General features: G+C 24.1%; 5 protein-coding genes across 5 annotated transcripts; all 5 read left to right on the top strand.

Annotated features, from left to right (window-relative positions):
- Positions 1–17: 17 nt before the first annotated feature.
- Positions 18–311, top strand: T552_02912 (hypothetical protein; the record flags this gene model as incomplete). The annotated part of the gene is made up of 3 exons (XM_018371437.1): positions 18–47; positions 93–178; positions 227–311. 3 exons carry the CDS (start codon positions 18–20, stop codon positions 309–311), a joined length of 201 nt encoding a protein of 66 aa, XP_018224880.1.
- Positions 312–1,136: 825 nt separating this feature from the next.
- On the top strand, positions 1,137–7,936 carry T552_02911 (hypothetical protein). The gene is made up of 18 exons (XM_018371436.1): positions 1,137–1,428; positions 1,473–1,563; positions 1,605–1,653; positions 1,699–1,761; positions 1,804–1,959; positions 2,005–2,724; positions 2,770–3,798; positions 3,841–4,194; positions 4,232–5,488; positions 5,530–5,761; positions 5,803–6,107; positions 6,150–6,604; positions 6,650–6,771; positions 6,815–6,943; positions 6,987–7,161; positions 7,211–7,337; positions 7,381–7,591; positions 7,638–7,936. The coding sequence occupies exons 1-18, from the start codon at positions 1,182–1,184 to the stop codon at positions 7,898–7,900; spliced, it is 5,985 nt and encodes a 1,994-aa protein (XP_018224879.1). The 5' UTR covers positions 1,137–1,181; the 3' UTR covers positions 7,901–7,936.
- Positions 7,937–8,126: 190 nt separating this feature from the next.
- T552_04190 (hypothetical protein) lies at positions 8,127–10,641 on the top strand (the record flags this gene model as incomplete). The annotated part of the gene is made up of 8 exons (XM_018372241.1): positions 8,127–8,209; positions 8,259–8,303; positions 8,345–8,511; positions 8,553–8,692; positions 8,736–9,516; positions 9,569–9,919; positions 9,964–10,179; positions 10,223–10,641. The coding sequence occupies 8 exons, from the start codon at positions 8,127–8,129 to the stop codon at positions 10,636–10,638; spliced, it is 2,199 nt and encodes a 732-aa protein (XP_018224878.1). The 3' UTR covers positions 10,639–10,641.
- Positions 10,642–10,653: 12 nt separating this feature from the next.
- On the top strand, positions 10,654–11,985 carry T552_04189 (hypothetical protein). The gene is made up of 5 exons (XM_018372240.1): positions 10,654–10,774; positions 10,851–10,897; positions 10,947–11,311; positions 11,354–11,678; positions 11,722–11,985. Exons 2-5 carry the CDS (start codon positions 10,852–10,854, stop codon positions 11,814–11,816), a joined length of 831 nt encoding a protein of 276 aa, XP_018224877.1. The 5' UTR covers positions 10,654–10,774; position 10,851; the 3' UTR covers positions 11,817–11,985.
- Positions 11,986–12,568: 583 nt separating this feature from the next.
- T552_02909 (pentafunctional AROM polypeptide) lies at positions 12,569–17,457 on the top strand. Its single transcript, XM_018371435.1, has 2 exons — positions 12,569–13,202; positions 13,248–17,457. The coding sequence occupies exons 1-2, from the start codon at positions 12,615–12,617 to the stop codon at positions 17,409–17,411; spliced, it is 4,752 nt and encodes a 1,583-aa protein (XP_018224876.1). The 5' UTR covers positions 12,569–12,614; the 3' UTR covers positions 17,412–17,457.
- The last annotated feature ends 71 nt before the right edge of the window (positions 17,458–17,528 follow it).

The raw sequence follows: 17,528 nt of genomic DNA, 5'->3' as shown, positions 1-17,528 counted from the left end.
AATATATTCAGAAAAAAATGAACGCTACAAACTTAGAAATTTTAAAAGTATACACTTTTTATTATATCAATTCAATAAATTTATAGTATTAGTTTGGTATTTATGTCATATTTCCAATTGGAATTATGTATTATTTCGGAAGCCCGAGTTTTTATAGAAAATATGTAAACGAAGTACGGTATATCAATATGTTACATATTATTATTATTTACTAATACCAGTTAAGCTTTTGGCCACCTAAAGAAAAAACAAGTTGTTTACTAATAAATAAAAATGACAATAAAAGTGAACTATATCATTTAAAAACATAAAAACAGCAAACAGAAACTTATAGAATTTCTCAAGAAAATTCATAAGAATCAATGTTTTCAAGAGTTTCATAATTAATATAATAATAATATATATACTCAATTACGAATATTTCAAGCTATGTGAAGTTTTAAACAATAAAAACTTTATAAATATCAAGTTCACTGTTGTTTTTTTTTCGTTATTAATCAATAAATATAATCATAATTACTTTCAAAAGAAAATTCAGCATAATATCAAGTTTTAAAATCCATAATAAATAGGTATTTACTATTTCATAAAAACTTGATTTTTTTTCTAGAATTATCTTATAAAAGAAAAAAAATGCCTTTATAGATTTTTATTATAAATTATAAAATTATCTCAAAAGAACAATTATGAATTGAAATGGTGATTATAACGCAATCATTATTTTTTATCTTTATAAGATATTTTATCCTTATAATAATTTTTATTCATATTTTACTGAAGTTATATTTATTTAATATATATATGTATCTATAAATTTATTAAAATCTATTACAATAAAGAAGAATATAAGTCTATCTTCCAGATCACTATTTCCGGTAATATTTCATAAAAACGAGAAAATTAACTAATTATTTTAAATACTTTCCCAATAAAAATCATTTAATAAACTATTCAATATATTTTAAGAAAAAATTCAATATAATACGACATACCTAAAAATGTCCAGAAACATGGCTATATATATTATTCATGCTAATTTTTAACAAATTAATAATTTTATTCATATTTTTTTATAATTGTCGCATATGACCAAAAAAAATTGAAAAAAAAATCAATATATATATAACTCGTACATTTTTACTATTAAATTTTACAATATTTAGAATAAATTTAAGTTATAAATGGCTATTTTTCAAATTGACTTAACAAAATTGGAATGTATAAGTAAAGAGGAAAAGGAATTCATCCTTTTTAATATTCTACTGGAAATATCAGAAGAATTAGAAAATTTCGATTTAGAACAATTAAATATAAAACAAACAGAAATACTTCAAATACTTTTTCAAATCATAAAGCCGGAAATCTTAGTCCCTTCAAGAATAATACGTAATCAATTAGGTCGTTGTTTCCAAATATTTTTTTCCAGAAGTAAACCTTAAAATATAATATAGAATACTTTTAACTAATAATAGGTAATTCCATTTCAATATTCAGCGCTTTCAATATTTTACTCGAAAATATTTTATTACCAAAAATAGAAGATTATGATTTACATATTAAGTGGTTTTTCACCTTTTTATTTATTTAATTATCTAATTATTAAGGACATCATTAATTGTTCTTAAACATATTTATATAGCATCTGAAAATAAGGTATTTGTCATTTCATTTTATATAAACAGTATTTAACAATATCAGCTATCAATTCATCTAAATGACACTATAAATGCAGCATCTAAAATATTTAAAATTTCAAATAATGTAATTTTATTGCATATATTATTTCCTTTTAATTTATTTAAGATTATTGAACTTCGCGAATCTTGTTTCGAAACATTGTCAGTAGCTCTAAATTCTTGTAAATCTATCATAGACGAAAGCAAAACTAAAAAAATATTCAAATTTATAAAATTAGGTTTGTCAGATAAAACGTATATAATAAAATTAAAAGCATTAATGGTAATATTTTTTCTGTAATAGAAAATCTATTTAAATATATACTAGTGCTTCAAAGAACTTCTTAAGATTTGTGTACCAATTTCAGGCTGTACGGATATCTATACTATTAAAAATATAACTACTAAATTTATCAATAATCCTGTTCTTTCTGTTCATGATCAAGCAGCAAAAGTTCTGGCTATAGCACTAATAACAAATTCAACATTAAATACAAAGGATTCTAATTTTTTATCAGAAGAAAGTAAAGAAATACAATCAAATGATAGCACCGAAAATGAAGTATTACCAACATCACCTAAAAAGTACATATATTCTAATTCAAACTCAAAAAATAAATATATATTTTATTTAAAATATATATCAGATATTTACGCTAAACATATAACAGATCCTCACATAGAAAGATTTATTATAAGTATATACTTAGAGTTTTTAGAGCATTTTGAAAGAGAATGGATTTTAAGTCATTATAAATTTTTTATCAAAAACCATATATTTGATATCGCTTCTTCAATTAATAATATCAAAGATAAACAAAAAATTTCAACAACTAGAAATATCATTTGTCGTTTTTTAAGTATTTTAAGGAAAAAACTGGACGAAGAATCGCAATTTAGGGCATTGAAAATACTAAACGAAGAATATATAAGCATATGGCTTGACAAATTAGGCTTTACTCAAGCAAAAAAAGTTGTCCTAACAAGTATATTATCTGAAATATCAAGATTTATTTTAACCCTTAGCAATATTATTAATACTATTCGTGTAAGTATAAAAATGTGTAATAAAAAATTATAATTTTTAAAAAAGGAATCATTAAGAGATAATCTCTTATTCATACTAAATTGCACAAGTCTAACAATTCAAAAATATGCAAGCTGGTGTATTAAATGTTTCGCAATTACCATTCCCAATGATATAACATATTTAATGATTTTTTGCTTAAAACATATCAAAGAATTCATATCTGCAGATATTAACAATATCGACTATCTTTTAAAATTGCGTATAAGGGGATATGCTCTTGCTCTTTCGAGATTAATTAGTATTGGAAAACAAAATCCTTTATATATTTCTTCCGACATTTTCTCAGAGATATTTTTAATATCATGCTCTATTTTGAAATTAATAATAAATAATCCAATACATACTATATTAATACATGTACAAATAGCATGGACACTAATTAGTTCATTAATGAAACTTGGGTCATCTTTTGTTAGGGGTCATCTATCTGAATTATTTTTATTATGGAAAGACACACTTCTAAACCCCTCAATAAATAATCTTCCCTCGGAAACAAATCAATTAGAAACTTTATTTCTATTGTATACTCGAGAATATGCATTAGGATCTATATTTTCTTTTTTATTGCACAATAAGGAATTATTAACAACAAACGTGTTAAAAAAAATAAGTTTTATGTTAAATGAAACAAATGCAGTCCTTATTCTTTTTTCAAAAAGACAAAAAAATAGTGTATTTTTAGATGACAATGTTCAATTATCACAAGAAATGCTAGAAAACATGATTCATAAAAGGATACTACAATGCTATCTACTTATTATATGGAAAAATCCTGAAGATAATACACAAAGTGAGCTCATATCTCGTCTAATCACTATTTTTGCTGGCCCATATGTTACTATAGCTAAAAACACATTGAATTATCAATCTTATTATTTAAATTCTAGTCAAAATATTGATGGGATATCAAGCTTTATTCATTTACAGAGTTTTTCAAATTATCAAGAAATCTGTAAAATTAATAATATTGTGCTTCAAAATTATATATATGTTCCAAAAGATTATGCTCTTATCAATATTAAGAATAATTCGGTAATTTTTCTTTTAAGTAAACTTTCTGATTTACATTTTTAGAACTTCGATTCACAAAAAAACAATTCATTGCAAGTTTATGATATTTTATCATCTTTTGATGAAATTCCATGGAATCAACTCTCTATTTATATAGAAATCATTGACTTATCAATCCTATTGTTTGGGATTATTTTTCTAAATCAATCAAATAAGATTAAAGAAAGCATTCTTGAACAATTAATTACATTTATTACATTATCATCTAATATTAAACCTTTTCAGGAAAAAATTGCAGTAATTTGTAATTCAAATTTAGCAGTTCTCGGAATCCTTCGCTTTATAGAAAATAATATAAACCAAATAAATAACTTAAAAAATACAAGAGCAATCGATCTGATGGAACAAATAGCTAAGGTAACTAAAAAAATCAGTTATTTTTTTGACTGTATAGCATGGTACAAACTCACAAAATCCTGCTATTAAAAGAATCTCATGTGAAACTATTGGAAGATTAACATGTTTACAAAAGAAACAACTTCTACCTTCTATAAAATTTTACATAAGGAAGATTATCGAACTGAACAATTCGGATATTCGTTCTGGTAGTGCTCTTTGTTTAGGTAGAATATTAAATCATTATAAGATAAAGGTACCTAGTTCATACATTAGTAAAATACTAGATATTTTGCAATCTTTAAGTATAGACCAAAATTCTGAAGTTTGTTTTTGGGCCCTTGAGAGTATAGCTATTGGCATTCAATCTTTTGGACCTAGTATGTCTTCATATTGTTTGAATATATTAAATGTTATTTCAAAAATATATAACAGGATGGACTATAATATTAACAACATCTCAATAACTATATCTAATCTGTCATTAAGATTTCAAATATTATGCAATTTAACAAAATGTTTAAATGCAATCGTAAATATATTTGGTCCAGATCTTCAAAAAAATACTGAAGCAAAAAAACTAGTATCTGTGTTAATAAAAGGTCTTCTTTTAGAAAATAATGAAGAAGTATTAGCTGAGGCTATATATTGTGCACAGCATATTTTACTATTTTCATCTGATTTATTAAATCCATATTTATTCGTAAAACTTCTTCAAACAAATATGATGTCAAAAAATAAAAATTTAGCTAGAGCATCAGTTAAATCACTTTACCAACTTATGCAACATGATACATTAAGCGTTTTTAAATGGGGAGAAAATGATCTAGATGCATGTATATGGTTAGCATATGATTCAAATCCTGAAATTGAAGAACTAAAAAATATCATTGAAATATGGTTATATCATACATCAGATTCTCTACAAAATTATTGGATTCATCTTTGTTTAAAAACATTTGAAAGAAAATCTTCTAATAAAATTATACAAAAAAATAATAAAAATATTAATAGAAATTTAAAAAATGAAGAATCTATATTTAAAATAGACGAAAACTATAATTCCAATAATATTCAAGAAAAATTAAAGAGATTGCGATGGAAAACACAAAAATTAATACTTCAGTGCATCAATAACTTATTATTGTCTATGGAATTTTACTTTAAAAAATATTCGAGTTCGCAAATATCTCAAAAAATTTTATCTATGTCTTCCAATATTTCGAACTTAATCAAAATAGGATTTATGGCATCTACTGGCAAAAATTACCATATTCGTTTTGAAGGCTTAAAAATTATACAAAAAATTATTAAGGTTATTAAAAATAAATTAAAGCGATTTCCTTACTTTTTTAGATATTTTCTCCTTTTAAAGATCCAGATTTTCCCACATTGTCTTTACTCGAACAATACGAAGCGCAGCTTGTTTCTGCTATTATTCCATCATTTTCAAGCGACTCAATTCCAGAGATTGCAGTATTTGCAATGCATATTTGTTCATATTTCTTAACAAGTGAAATATTAAAGGAAATTCCAAAGACAGGAAGAATTATAAAATTGCTTTCATCAGCCCTTTTAGATATAAATAGTTATTATTTCTATTTTTATTTATTTTCTAAATATTTATAGATTCAAAAAATACTATTTCAATTGGCGATCTAGAATGTTCTGATAATTCACGAATTTTGCTTAAATTATCTATTATTTCAGTCTGGGCAGAACTCCAAATTGCTAGTGAACATAAAACATGTTTAAGCTTTATAATTAAACCAAATCTAGCACTTCTCATTCCTTTATGGATTACATCCTTGAGAGATTATACTAAATTCTGTTTCGGAACATATGAATTGTCTAATAATTTATCTTATTTAACATCACAATCAATAAATTTCGACAAAATATTTTCTAATATAAATAATGATGAATTGTTTGAAGTATTATCTTAAATTTTAATAAAAATCTACTAACAAAAAAAGATTTGTAATAAATTTTGGATAAATGTAGTCTATGCTATTTCAATTCTTTTAGAATCAAATAAAAACATTATTTTCAAATCAATAACTTGGTATGAATCAAATAATTTAAACATTATGAAATTAGACAAAAAAACCAACCATAAAAAAAAAACTTCCACATTATTTTTTTTACTATTTGGAATATGTTTTGAGGCATTACTACATTCCATTTCAAACAAAAGAGTCATAAATACAGACAAACAAAAACTTTATATACTTTCTGCCTTAGAAAAAATATTAAATATATCTCTACATAATGAAATTATATATTCTGATACTACTTTTTCAGAATTGGTAATTCTTCTTAAAAGATTATTATTAACGGAACAGCCAATTATTCAAATTTTAATAATACGAATTGCAACAAGTTTAGTAAATAATTATCCACTAGAAAACCAAAAACATCTTAAAAATAAGTTCTAATATTCATATAATTTTAATATGAGTTGACTTAACATTAGTAAAAACTATTCGGACCAACAAAAAAATATGCCAAATTATCCAAGTAAACTACACGAACTCTCAGAAATCATAATATTACCACTTATATTATATTTCCAACATACTAACACTATTATAAACGGTAAAATTATCACTACTATTTATACAATTATTAATAAATGTAGATTTAAAGGCTCATGAACATATATCAAATTTAATAATATATTCTTTAGAATCATATATAAAAATCATAAAAAAATTTCCACTTATAATTCAATATGATTTTTATGATTGCACTTTTTTTATAATATTAAGTATAAAAATTAAGCCATACTTCGAAATATACTAATAAGGCAGAATTATATTACAATGAAAATTCTTATCATTTAATTCCTAAAATTCTCCCACTAGTTAAAGTTCTTTGTGAAGATATATTAACTATATCTAAAATCAATCGAAAAAGCTATCAAATCTCACAAAACTTAATAGAAAATATTTTGGATCAAATAACAAGAGTAATTCAGGATTTACCGTGAGTTATATATATATTATATATATATATTATCACTAATTTCCAAAAGAAAAGCATGGGAATATGGTTTACCTTTAGCTACAATAATTATGACAATTACTGGACAAATACTTTCTCCAAAAAGTAAATCATTTCAAAAATATTATAGTTTATTTACGAAATCACCTACAAACGATGTAAACACTTAAATTTCATAAGACTTTTATTAAATAATAATAGGAAGCAAAAATACTTATACATTGTATGAAGTCACTTTTAACATCTTTTTCTTATATGAAACGCTACATTCTCCAATCTATACTATTTGCTTCTTTTAATATTATTAAAAAGGCTCATTTAGATTTTAAAAAATCAGCTATGTTTGATATGGGAACAAACGCTTGTAATATTATAATTGATCTTATTAAAAATATATCGGGAGATAATCAACGTATGTTAAAATTTCTATTATAATAAACATATCTTATTATTTTTAGAATATATAGCTATGGTGACAATTATGCCAATATTAATCCGTTTTACTTCTAACGAACAATTAAAATCAAGTCATAAAAAAGAAATTTCTTTTAAGCTATTATCTTTAATGGCATGTTTTAGTAAAAACTTTCATCAGGTTCTAAAAAAAATTCCAAAAAAGGATTCAGATATGCTAAAGGATTTATTTAAATATACTTGTTCCTCTATGCCTATAAGTCCTGAGACTGAATCAAAATTTTTTAAAAAAATTAATATGAACTAAAACTTACAGAATTATATCACAAAAAACTATTCTGTAAAAATATTTATTGATTTAAATTCTAGCATATGAATTCAAAACATATTTATTATTCATATAATATATATACGTACATATAATATAATATATGCGTTAAAATATATAACTCAGGCGTCAATCGAAAACTAAGTCATTTTTAAAATATAGAATAATTTTATAAGAAAATAAACCTTGATTACTTAAAAACAAAATGAATACAAAATTACCAGATTATAATGATATTTTTTCAAATACTTCAATAACGAAATGTAAAGAGCTTGAGGAAAAATTTGGGTATAAAATATTCACTTTTTTTTTAAAAATATTCACTTATTCATTTAAGAAATTACATTAGTAAAAAGAACCAAGAAATATATCAGCTTATAAAGTAATTTTGAAAATTCACTTTTTAATTTCTTAATATTTTAGAGATAATTATTTTAATATAATGAGTATCGCTGATTCAATTATTAAAATTGAAGAGGATTTTAAAACTATCAATAAGCAATTTATAAAGATTAAAAGTTCTTTTAAAACAGAAAAGTTGTTCAAATCCTCAATAGATTTAAGAATAAAATTCAAAATTCCTATTTATGGTATTTATACTTATACATGATTATAATTTAATGAATTTCAGACGATAAGCTAATATATGTTTATACTACGAAGCTATTACTATGTCTTCCTCAATTAATAAGAAGGCTAGCATCAAATTCAGAGTACTTGTTGGCTGCAACACTTTTGTATAAAATTAATGCTTTAAATGACGAGTTAAAAGTACCATTTTACAACAATACTAATTCTTTACTTAAATTTTTAGATAAAGAAGAAACATAATCTTTTAAATAGTATCCCGATTATAGAATCGAAAGCATTTTTAATAAAAATGATTAAAAAGAAAATATGCGATACTATTCCAGAAAAAAATACATATATAATTCTATCTGATCTTTTTTCTCTTAATATAATATTAGAAAAGACATCATTAGATATTGAAAAAATGTTTTGGAGGATTAGATTAAAAGACATTTCTGATATTTTTTATAAGATCAATATGGATTCGAACAACTTTTATTTTTTATTGAAAAAAATTCTTTATACTGCAATAATTGGTCAATGCATATTTCCAAAAGAATTTAAAAGCTATATAGAAACAAGACTAAAAATAGGTAGTCTTTTAGTATCCAAATATCATTACATCTGTAATGAAAGTATGCATATTCTACACTATTATAAATTAGAAGAATCATCATTCGAGTCAGATAAGTTGACTCAAGATAATTCAAATAATATATACATAGAATGGGAAAATGAAATTTTTAAAATTCTTCAATATAATGGACCCAATTGTTTAAACGAAATCAGAACTATAAAGTCATTAGTAGAACAATGGAATAATATTTTATTATTTTTTGAACAGACAATAATTAGTTTTAATCAGAAAAATACCAAATTAAATACATTTATATCAAAACTTTGGCAAAGTACAGAAATTTTATTTAACAAGCGTATAAGTTCTATGCTTAAATTCTCAATAAATATCGTTTTAGAACTAGAAGAACACATAAATAACGAACTTGAAAATATAAAAATACAGAATGGTTAATTTTTAAACATTTATTTATGCTTCATTTTTAATTTTGTTATCTATAGAATCATTTAAATCATTTTTATTTAAAAACAATAAAGAAATTTGGAATAGTAGTATTAAATTGACAATAAACTCTCGAATTCATAAACCAACTATTTTTATAGAAAATTTCAAAAATAAACTCAGCAAAATTCAAGAAGAACTTGAAAAAGATTCATCAATAATTACAAAAAGACGGAAACCAATTAATATTATATTAGAGAATTTAAAATTAAATACTTACAAAGAAAACAATATTTCGAATTTTCACTTAAAACTAATAAAAAATATCTATAACAAGTTATCCAAAAATATAGGAAAAACCATATCTGTTTTTTTAACATTAAATCCAAATAATAATATATCTAATACAGGTAAAAAAATAATTTTATTAAAAATTACATATAATCCTTCAAAGATATCAGTATCATATGTTATTTTATAAGAATTATTAAACTGGTTAAATTTTCATATCCTCTTGGCATTGATCTTAATTTCTTCTGCAATTATCACTTAAAGAAACTCTATAAAACATTATCATTATATATTTTTCTACATGAAAATATAAAAAGAAAACTAGAAACAGAAATAAACAAATTTATTTCAGTCGAAAGACCAGATATTTTATGGGAAAGTTAGTCGATTTTTAAAAATTTGCAAATATCTTATATTACTAGATAACCAAATATCTCTTCCGAATCATCCTAGTTCTCAACTAATTACTATTATCCAAGATCTTGGTTGGTATATGATGAATATTGGAATTGATATTTTTGACTACGATGCTATGCTAATTATACATTATTGTTTTATCGACATAATCTATTCTATTCTAAAAAATGCATTTAATCCTATATCATTGAACGAAAATAAAGATTACAAAGAGAATGAAGAATCTAAACATAAGAATAATTACTTATATTGCAATATTGAAAGTTTTCAATCAATTCATATAACTACTACAGGTCAACTACAACTATACTTTGATATGAAATACCTACTTGCATTATTTGGAAATATTCCTTATAAAAATAAAAAATTAGAAAAAATAGATTATATTATAAACGTAACTATTTTAATATCATATTCATAAAATTAATCCTTTTAGTATAATACAAAAAACGTTAGTGAAAATCACGATATAATAAATAAATTAGTTATTAAATATATAGAAAAAACAAAAATATGGTTTGATTTTCTTATTATTCATAATTAGTATAAATATTCTCGTATATATATTAGAATTATAATTTTAAATATTTTTATTTAATAATTTAGAAAAACTTTTTATCTAATTTTTTATAGAATGCTAATAAAATTAACTAACAATTTAAAATTCAAAATTACTCAAAGTAAAATAAAAATAATCAATATTTCTTTATAAGTCGCTTATTTTACTAGATTATCGATTATTCTTTCTTTATCCATTGATAAGGAAGTATGAAGTCCAGCATAAACCCATTATACAGAGCTATTTTAACTCACATTTCCATCTATATTTGCAAAAAAGAAAAAATACTGAATTTAAAAAAAATGCTATATCTGTATATTCTCGCACTCCAACATCAAAAATACTATCAACAAAACTTAAAAATAACTCTAAATTTAGTATACATCAATTTGACACCTATAATTTAGTTTCTACACTAGAAACAACAGGTTTCACTCATAGTCAAGCTGTTGCTATTATGAAATCTATTCACGCATTAATTAATAATTTAGAAGCAGCAAAAACAAAGTTTATTTCTCGTTCAAATCTTGAAAATGTAAGAAATCTTAAGAAAAACTCATATTAAAATATAAATTAGGAAACTCATTTATTCCATACATCCCAATCAGAACTTAAAACAGAAATTCAATCTATGAGGAAAAATGAAACAGCCATTTTATATACAGAAACGTCAAATTTAAGGAAACAATTAGAAACATTAGAGCAGATACTTAAAGAAGATTTAATAGCTTTAAAAAATGATGTGACCATAGATCTTAATGAAAGAAAAAGCTCAAATAAAGCAGAAGAAAAAAGTATCGAGATAAAAATTCAAGAATTAAATAATAAATTCATAATTATTCTTGGAGAAATTCGAGCAATGTTAGAAAAAAGTAAATGGGATGCTACTAGATATGGAATGTGTAAGTTTTTCCTGCTTGTAACAAAATCTTAATATTATATAAGTTGCAATATTTATCATTGCAGGATTTGCATTAATTGTTATTTCTGTGCAAGATACTTTTCAAAAAAAAACTTCTGAAATTAAATCAGAACTTTAATAAAGCATATGATTAATTAAAAAATAAAACATTAAATAATTATACATTAGATGTTATTTCTTTGTTCAATTCTTTTTTTTTTTTCAAAGTTATTTTAAATTATGATATAAAAAATACTCGTTAAATAAATTTATAAAACATAAAAATTATAAATTAAAAAATTATCAAGTTTAAAGAAAATCAATTCAAAAATCTCAATTAAAAAAATAAAAAAAAAAAGAACTAAAATATATTTCCTTATATAAAAAAACAATTTATACTATTTTACCAAATATTATTAATTTTTATGAATAAAATGTTATAAAAATCTAATAAAAAGATAATATTGATATTTTTTTAATTTAAATATCATAATATTTAGATATTTTTAACGGATTTTTGATTAATAAAAATTTTATAAAATAATTAAATTTAAATATTTTTTAATAACTCTAAAGCGTTTTATATATACATAAATATGAACTTACAATAATAAAATTAAGATTTCTAATGAATTTATTTTCAAATACAAATAAGAATACATTTTAAAAATATAGGAAATTATTATAAATATAAATTATTTAAACACATCTGACTAAAGTTATTTTAAACAGAAGTATTAATCAAAATATCATTTTAAAAAAAATTACTAAAAATAAAAATAGTAAATAATAATAATATATATAATTTTTCCAAACATTTATTATATAAGTTATATTTAAACTCATAAGAGTGCATATTATAAATTTAAGCATAAAAGACTTTCTCATCTAAAAATTGAGAAAATACATAAATTATTCATATTAAACTGCTTTCTTAATGAAGAATGAAGAAATTATCAAACTTAGTATTTTAGGGAAAGATTCTATTCATATTGGGCTTCACTTATGGCCACATATAACTAATGAACTATTTACATGTATATTTTCTCCAACATATGTAATCATTACGGATTCAAATATTGAAACCTTATATATTCCTAGTTTCAAAACATATTTCATTTCTATGGCAAAACAAAGATCTATTAATTCTCGTCTTTTATTTTTTACAATTCCTCCTGGAGAAAAATCAAAATCAAGAAAAACAAAAGCACTTATAGAGGATTGGCTTTTATCAGAAAAATGCACAAGAGATACTGTTATAATAGCTATAGGGGGCGGTGTTATAGGCGATCTCGTAGGTTATGTCTCTGCAACATTTATGAGAGGAGTTCGTTTTATTCAAATTCCTACAACTCTTTTAGCTATGGTAGATTCATCTATTGGAGGGAAAAATTCTATAAATACATCTTATGGAAAAAATGCAATTGGTACTATTTGGCAACCGGAAAGAATTTTTATTGATTTTACATTTCTTGAAACACTTACAGAAAAAGAATTTATAAATGGTATAGCAGAACTAATCAAGGTTATAAAAATAAAATTAATTTTTATATATTTTAATTTTATCCAGACTATTATTATATGGGATGAATCAGAATTTGCATCTCTAGAAAACATTTCAGAAAAAATTGCGAAAACAGTGAGATCAATGTCATTAACATCTAATAAACATTCAAAATTTAATGAAATTATAAAAGATCTTAAAAGATATATTATATCTTCGATAAAAATTAAAGCTCACATTGTTTCTATTGATGAAAAAGAAAAAGATCTTAGAACTCTTTTAAATTTTGGCCATTCTATAGGACATGCAATAGAAACAGTTCTAGCTCCTTATATTCTTCATGGAGAATCTATTTCTATTGGAATGGTCAAAGAAGCAGAGCTTTCTAGGCATTTAGGTATACTAAATCCTAATGTAGTATCACGACTCATCAAATGTTTAAACACATGGGGTTTACCTACATCTTTTAAAGATAGGCGATTTAAAGAAGTAATTTTGGGAAAAAAACATTTAATAGAAGATATCCTTGAAATTATGTCTATAGACAAAAAAAATGATAGTAATAATAAAAAAATAGTCCTTCTTTCAGCAATAGGAAAAACATATGAAAAAAAAGCATCCTCAGTATCTGACGATGATATTAGAACTATTTTATCACAAAATATTCTTTTATATGGTATTCCATTAAATGCATTTCAAAAACACACTACAATTACTCTTCCAGGATCTAAGTCTATATCCAATAGAGCATTAATTTTAGCTTCACTTTCTAACGGAATTTGTTATTTAAAAAATTTTTTGCATTCAGATGATACATATTACATGCTTTCTGCTTTGGAAAAACTAAATGCAGCAGAATTCAAATGGGAACAAGATGGAGATGTATTAGTCGTTAAAGGTAAATCAGGATATCTTGAAAACCCTCAAATGGAATTATATCTGGGAAATTCAGGAACAACAGCTAGATTTTTAACCAGTATCTGTACACTAGTACAACCTAATTCACGTGAAAATCATTTAATACTGACAGGGAGTAATCGTATGAAGCAGAGACCTATCGGCCCTTTAGTAGATGCTCTTAAAAATAATGGATGTTGTATAGAATATCTTGAGTTAGAAAATTGCTTACCATTATTAATTAAACCAAAAGAAATAGGGCTTTATGGGGGGAATATCAATCTTTCCGCTACTGTCTCATCCCAATATGTATCATCAATTTTAATGTGTTCACCATATGCAAAAACACAAGTAACTCTCTCATTAATTGGAGGAAAACCAATATCTCAACCCTATATAGATATGACTATTTCTATGATGTCATCATTTGGTATTAAAGTAACCAGATCTCATTCAAAGGAAAATACATATTATATTCCAAAAGGATGTTACACCTGTCCCTCTGAATATATAATTGAAGGCGATGCAACTTCAGCTACTTATCCTTTAGCAATTGCTGCAATAACGGGTGGAAGCTGCACTATATCTAATGTTGGTAGTGCTTCATTACAAGGAGACTCTAAATTTTCAGAATATATATTAAAACCTATGGGATGTGAAGTGGTCCAATCGCCTACAACTACATATATAAAGGGCCCTCCAAAAGGGAAACTCAAATCATTAGGGTCTATAAATATGGAATCAATGACTGATACCTTTTTAACAGCAGCAGTTTTAGCCTCTGTTGCTTATGAAGAGTCAAAACCATATGTTACAAAAATCACCGGGATTTCTAATCAAAGAATTAAAGAATGCAATAGAATCAATGCTATGGTTTGTGAACTTAAAAAATTTGGAATAGAAGCAGGTGAACTTCCAGATGGAATATATGTAAAAGCATTGAATACTTCCAATCTTCCATATTCAGTAGAAGGAATAAATTGCTATAATGATCACAGAATTGCAATGAGTTTTAGTGTTTTAGCATGCATCTCTTCCAAACCAACTACTATTCTAGATAAAGCTTGTGTCAATAAAACCTGGCCTTATTGGTGGGATATTTTAAATTCAACTTTTAAAGTTCAAATGAAAGGAATTGAATTCGATCTAAACCCTACAATCAATTCATCTATATTGCATCATCCATCAGAATGTACTATTTTTCTTATTGGAATGAGAGGAGCTGGGAAAACAACTTTAGGACAGCTTGCAGCTAACTTTCTTGGGCGGGAATTTATTGACTTAGACTCAATTATTGAAGAAGATATTAAAACAACAATCCTAGAATTCATTCAAAAATATAGTTGGGATGTTTTTAGAAGAAAAGAACTACATTTTCTTAAAACTCTTTTAACAGAAAAAAAAGAAAACTATATTATATCTTGTGGAGGTGGCATTATTGAAACTGAAGAAGCTAGAGATCTCTTAATATCTTATATAGAAGCTAATGGAATTGTTATACATATTCATCGTAATATTCAGGATATTATTAAATATTTAAATACTGACAAAACACGTGCTCCTTATCAAGATAATATAATGCATGTATGGGAAAGACGAAAAAGATGGTATAATTTATGCAGTTCTCATCAATTTCACATGACTTCAACAGATCCTACAGAATTTAAAAAAAATATACCGTTAAATCTTAAATCCTCCTTTAATAATTTTTTAAGAACAATTACAGGAAAAAATAATATATTTTCTCTAATTTTGAAGAAAAAAAGAAGTTATTTTTTATCTTTAGCATTTTCTGACCTTGAAAACATTTTTTCTTTACTTGATATTATAACAGCTGGATGTGATGCAATTGAGATAAGAATCGATTTATTTCAAAAACCTGAGGAAATTGACAAATATCCAAGCTTAGAATATATAGCAGAGAAAATATTTCTACTTCGTCAAAAAACTAGTCTTCCTTTGATTTATACGTTGCGTACAACGAATCATGGAGGATCATTTCTTTCTTCTGAAAAAAAATTAGCGAAAGAATATATATTACATGGTGCAAAATGGGGATTCGAATTTCTTGATATAGAATTAGATATAGCATCTGAATTATTTAAGACCATAAATAACTCTTGGCCATATACAAAGATAATTGCATCTTATCATAATATAGAAAAACCAATATCTTGCGATGATTTTGAATGGATACAAAAGTACAAAGAAGCTCAACACTACGGTCACATTATAAAATTAGTGGGAACTTCATCATCAATTGAAGATAATTTTTTCTTAGAAGAATTTAAAAGCAAATTTATTAATAAAAAAGTACCTTCAATAATAATAAACACAGGCATAAAAGGCCAATTATCTAGAATAATGAATACATTTATGACGCCTGTTACTCATCCATCGCTACCATCCAAAATAGCACCTGGACAACTATCAATTAAAGAAATTAACACTGCTCTTCATATAATGGGTCTTCTTCCAGAAAAAAAATATTTTCTTTTTGGAAAACCTATTAAGCATTCTCAATCACCTAATATTCATAATTTAGGTTTTGAAATTTTAGGTCTTCCATATAAATATCAATTGTTTGAAACAGATTCTATTAGTGAACTTAAAGAAATCTTACATTTAGAAGAATTCGGGGGAGCTTCTGTTACTATTCCACTAAAAACAAACATATCAATTTTATTAGATGAAATATCAGATCATGCAGCATTAATTGGTTCTGTTAATACTATAACAAGAACGTATAATAATGGACAATATATTCTTAAAGGTGAAAATACGGATTGGCAAGGAATAATAAAAGCAATAAAGAATTTTAACAAATTTGAAAAATCCTTTGAAAATTTCTCAGGGTTTATAATTGGAGCAGGAGGAGCAAGTAGGGCAGCTATATATGCATTACTTTCTCTTGGAATATCTCCAATTTATCTTATAAATCGATCTAAAGATAAACTAAATAAATTATATCATTTTTTTAACACAAATCACATAATTCCCATAACAGAATATCATGAATTAAATAATATAAATTTTGATATTCGAATAGGAATTTCTACAATACCAACAGATAATCCAATAGATCCTTCTGTTCTAGAAATAGCAAAAATTTTCTTTAATTTAAAAAGAAAATCATCAGAAGGTATATTTTTAGATATGGCATATGGATCAAATACAACAGACCTTACTATTATTGCAAAAGCGTGCAATTGGAAAATTATACATGGTTTAGAAATTTTGCTAGAACAAGGCTCAGAACAATTTTTATTATGGACCGAAACATATATCCCTTATAATCAAGTGAAATATGCTATATTAGGACCAAACAAATAACCGTTATTTTAGACAAGTAATAATTCAAAACAAAATCCACGATTTCTTCAAAAACGTTAAAATACAAATGAAATTAATTCTTCTATTATATCATTTACCATTTACAGATTAGAAAAT

This window comes from Pneumocystis carinii (genome assembly GCF_001477545.1).
Source record: "Pneumocystis carinii B80 chromosome Unknown supercont1.13, whole genome shotgun sequence".
NCBI classification, from domain to species: Eukaryota; Fungi; Ascomycota; class Pneumocystomycetes; order Pneumocystales; family Pneumocystaceae; genus Pneumocystis; species Pneumocystis carinii.
Note: the sequence above shows the minus strand (reverse complement) of the source record. Positions and strands in the feature narration are given on the sequence as shown.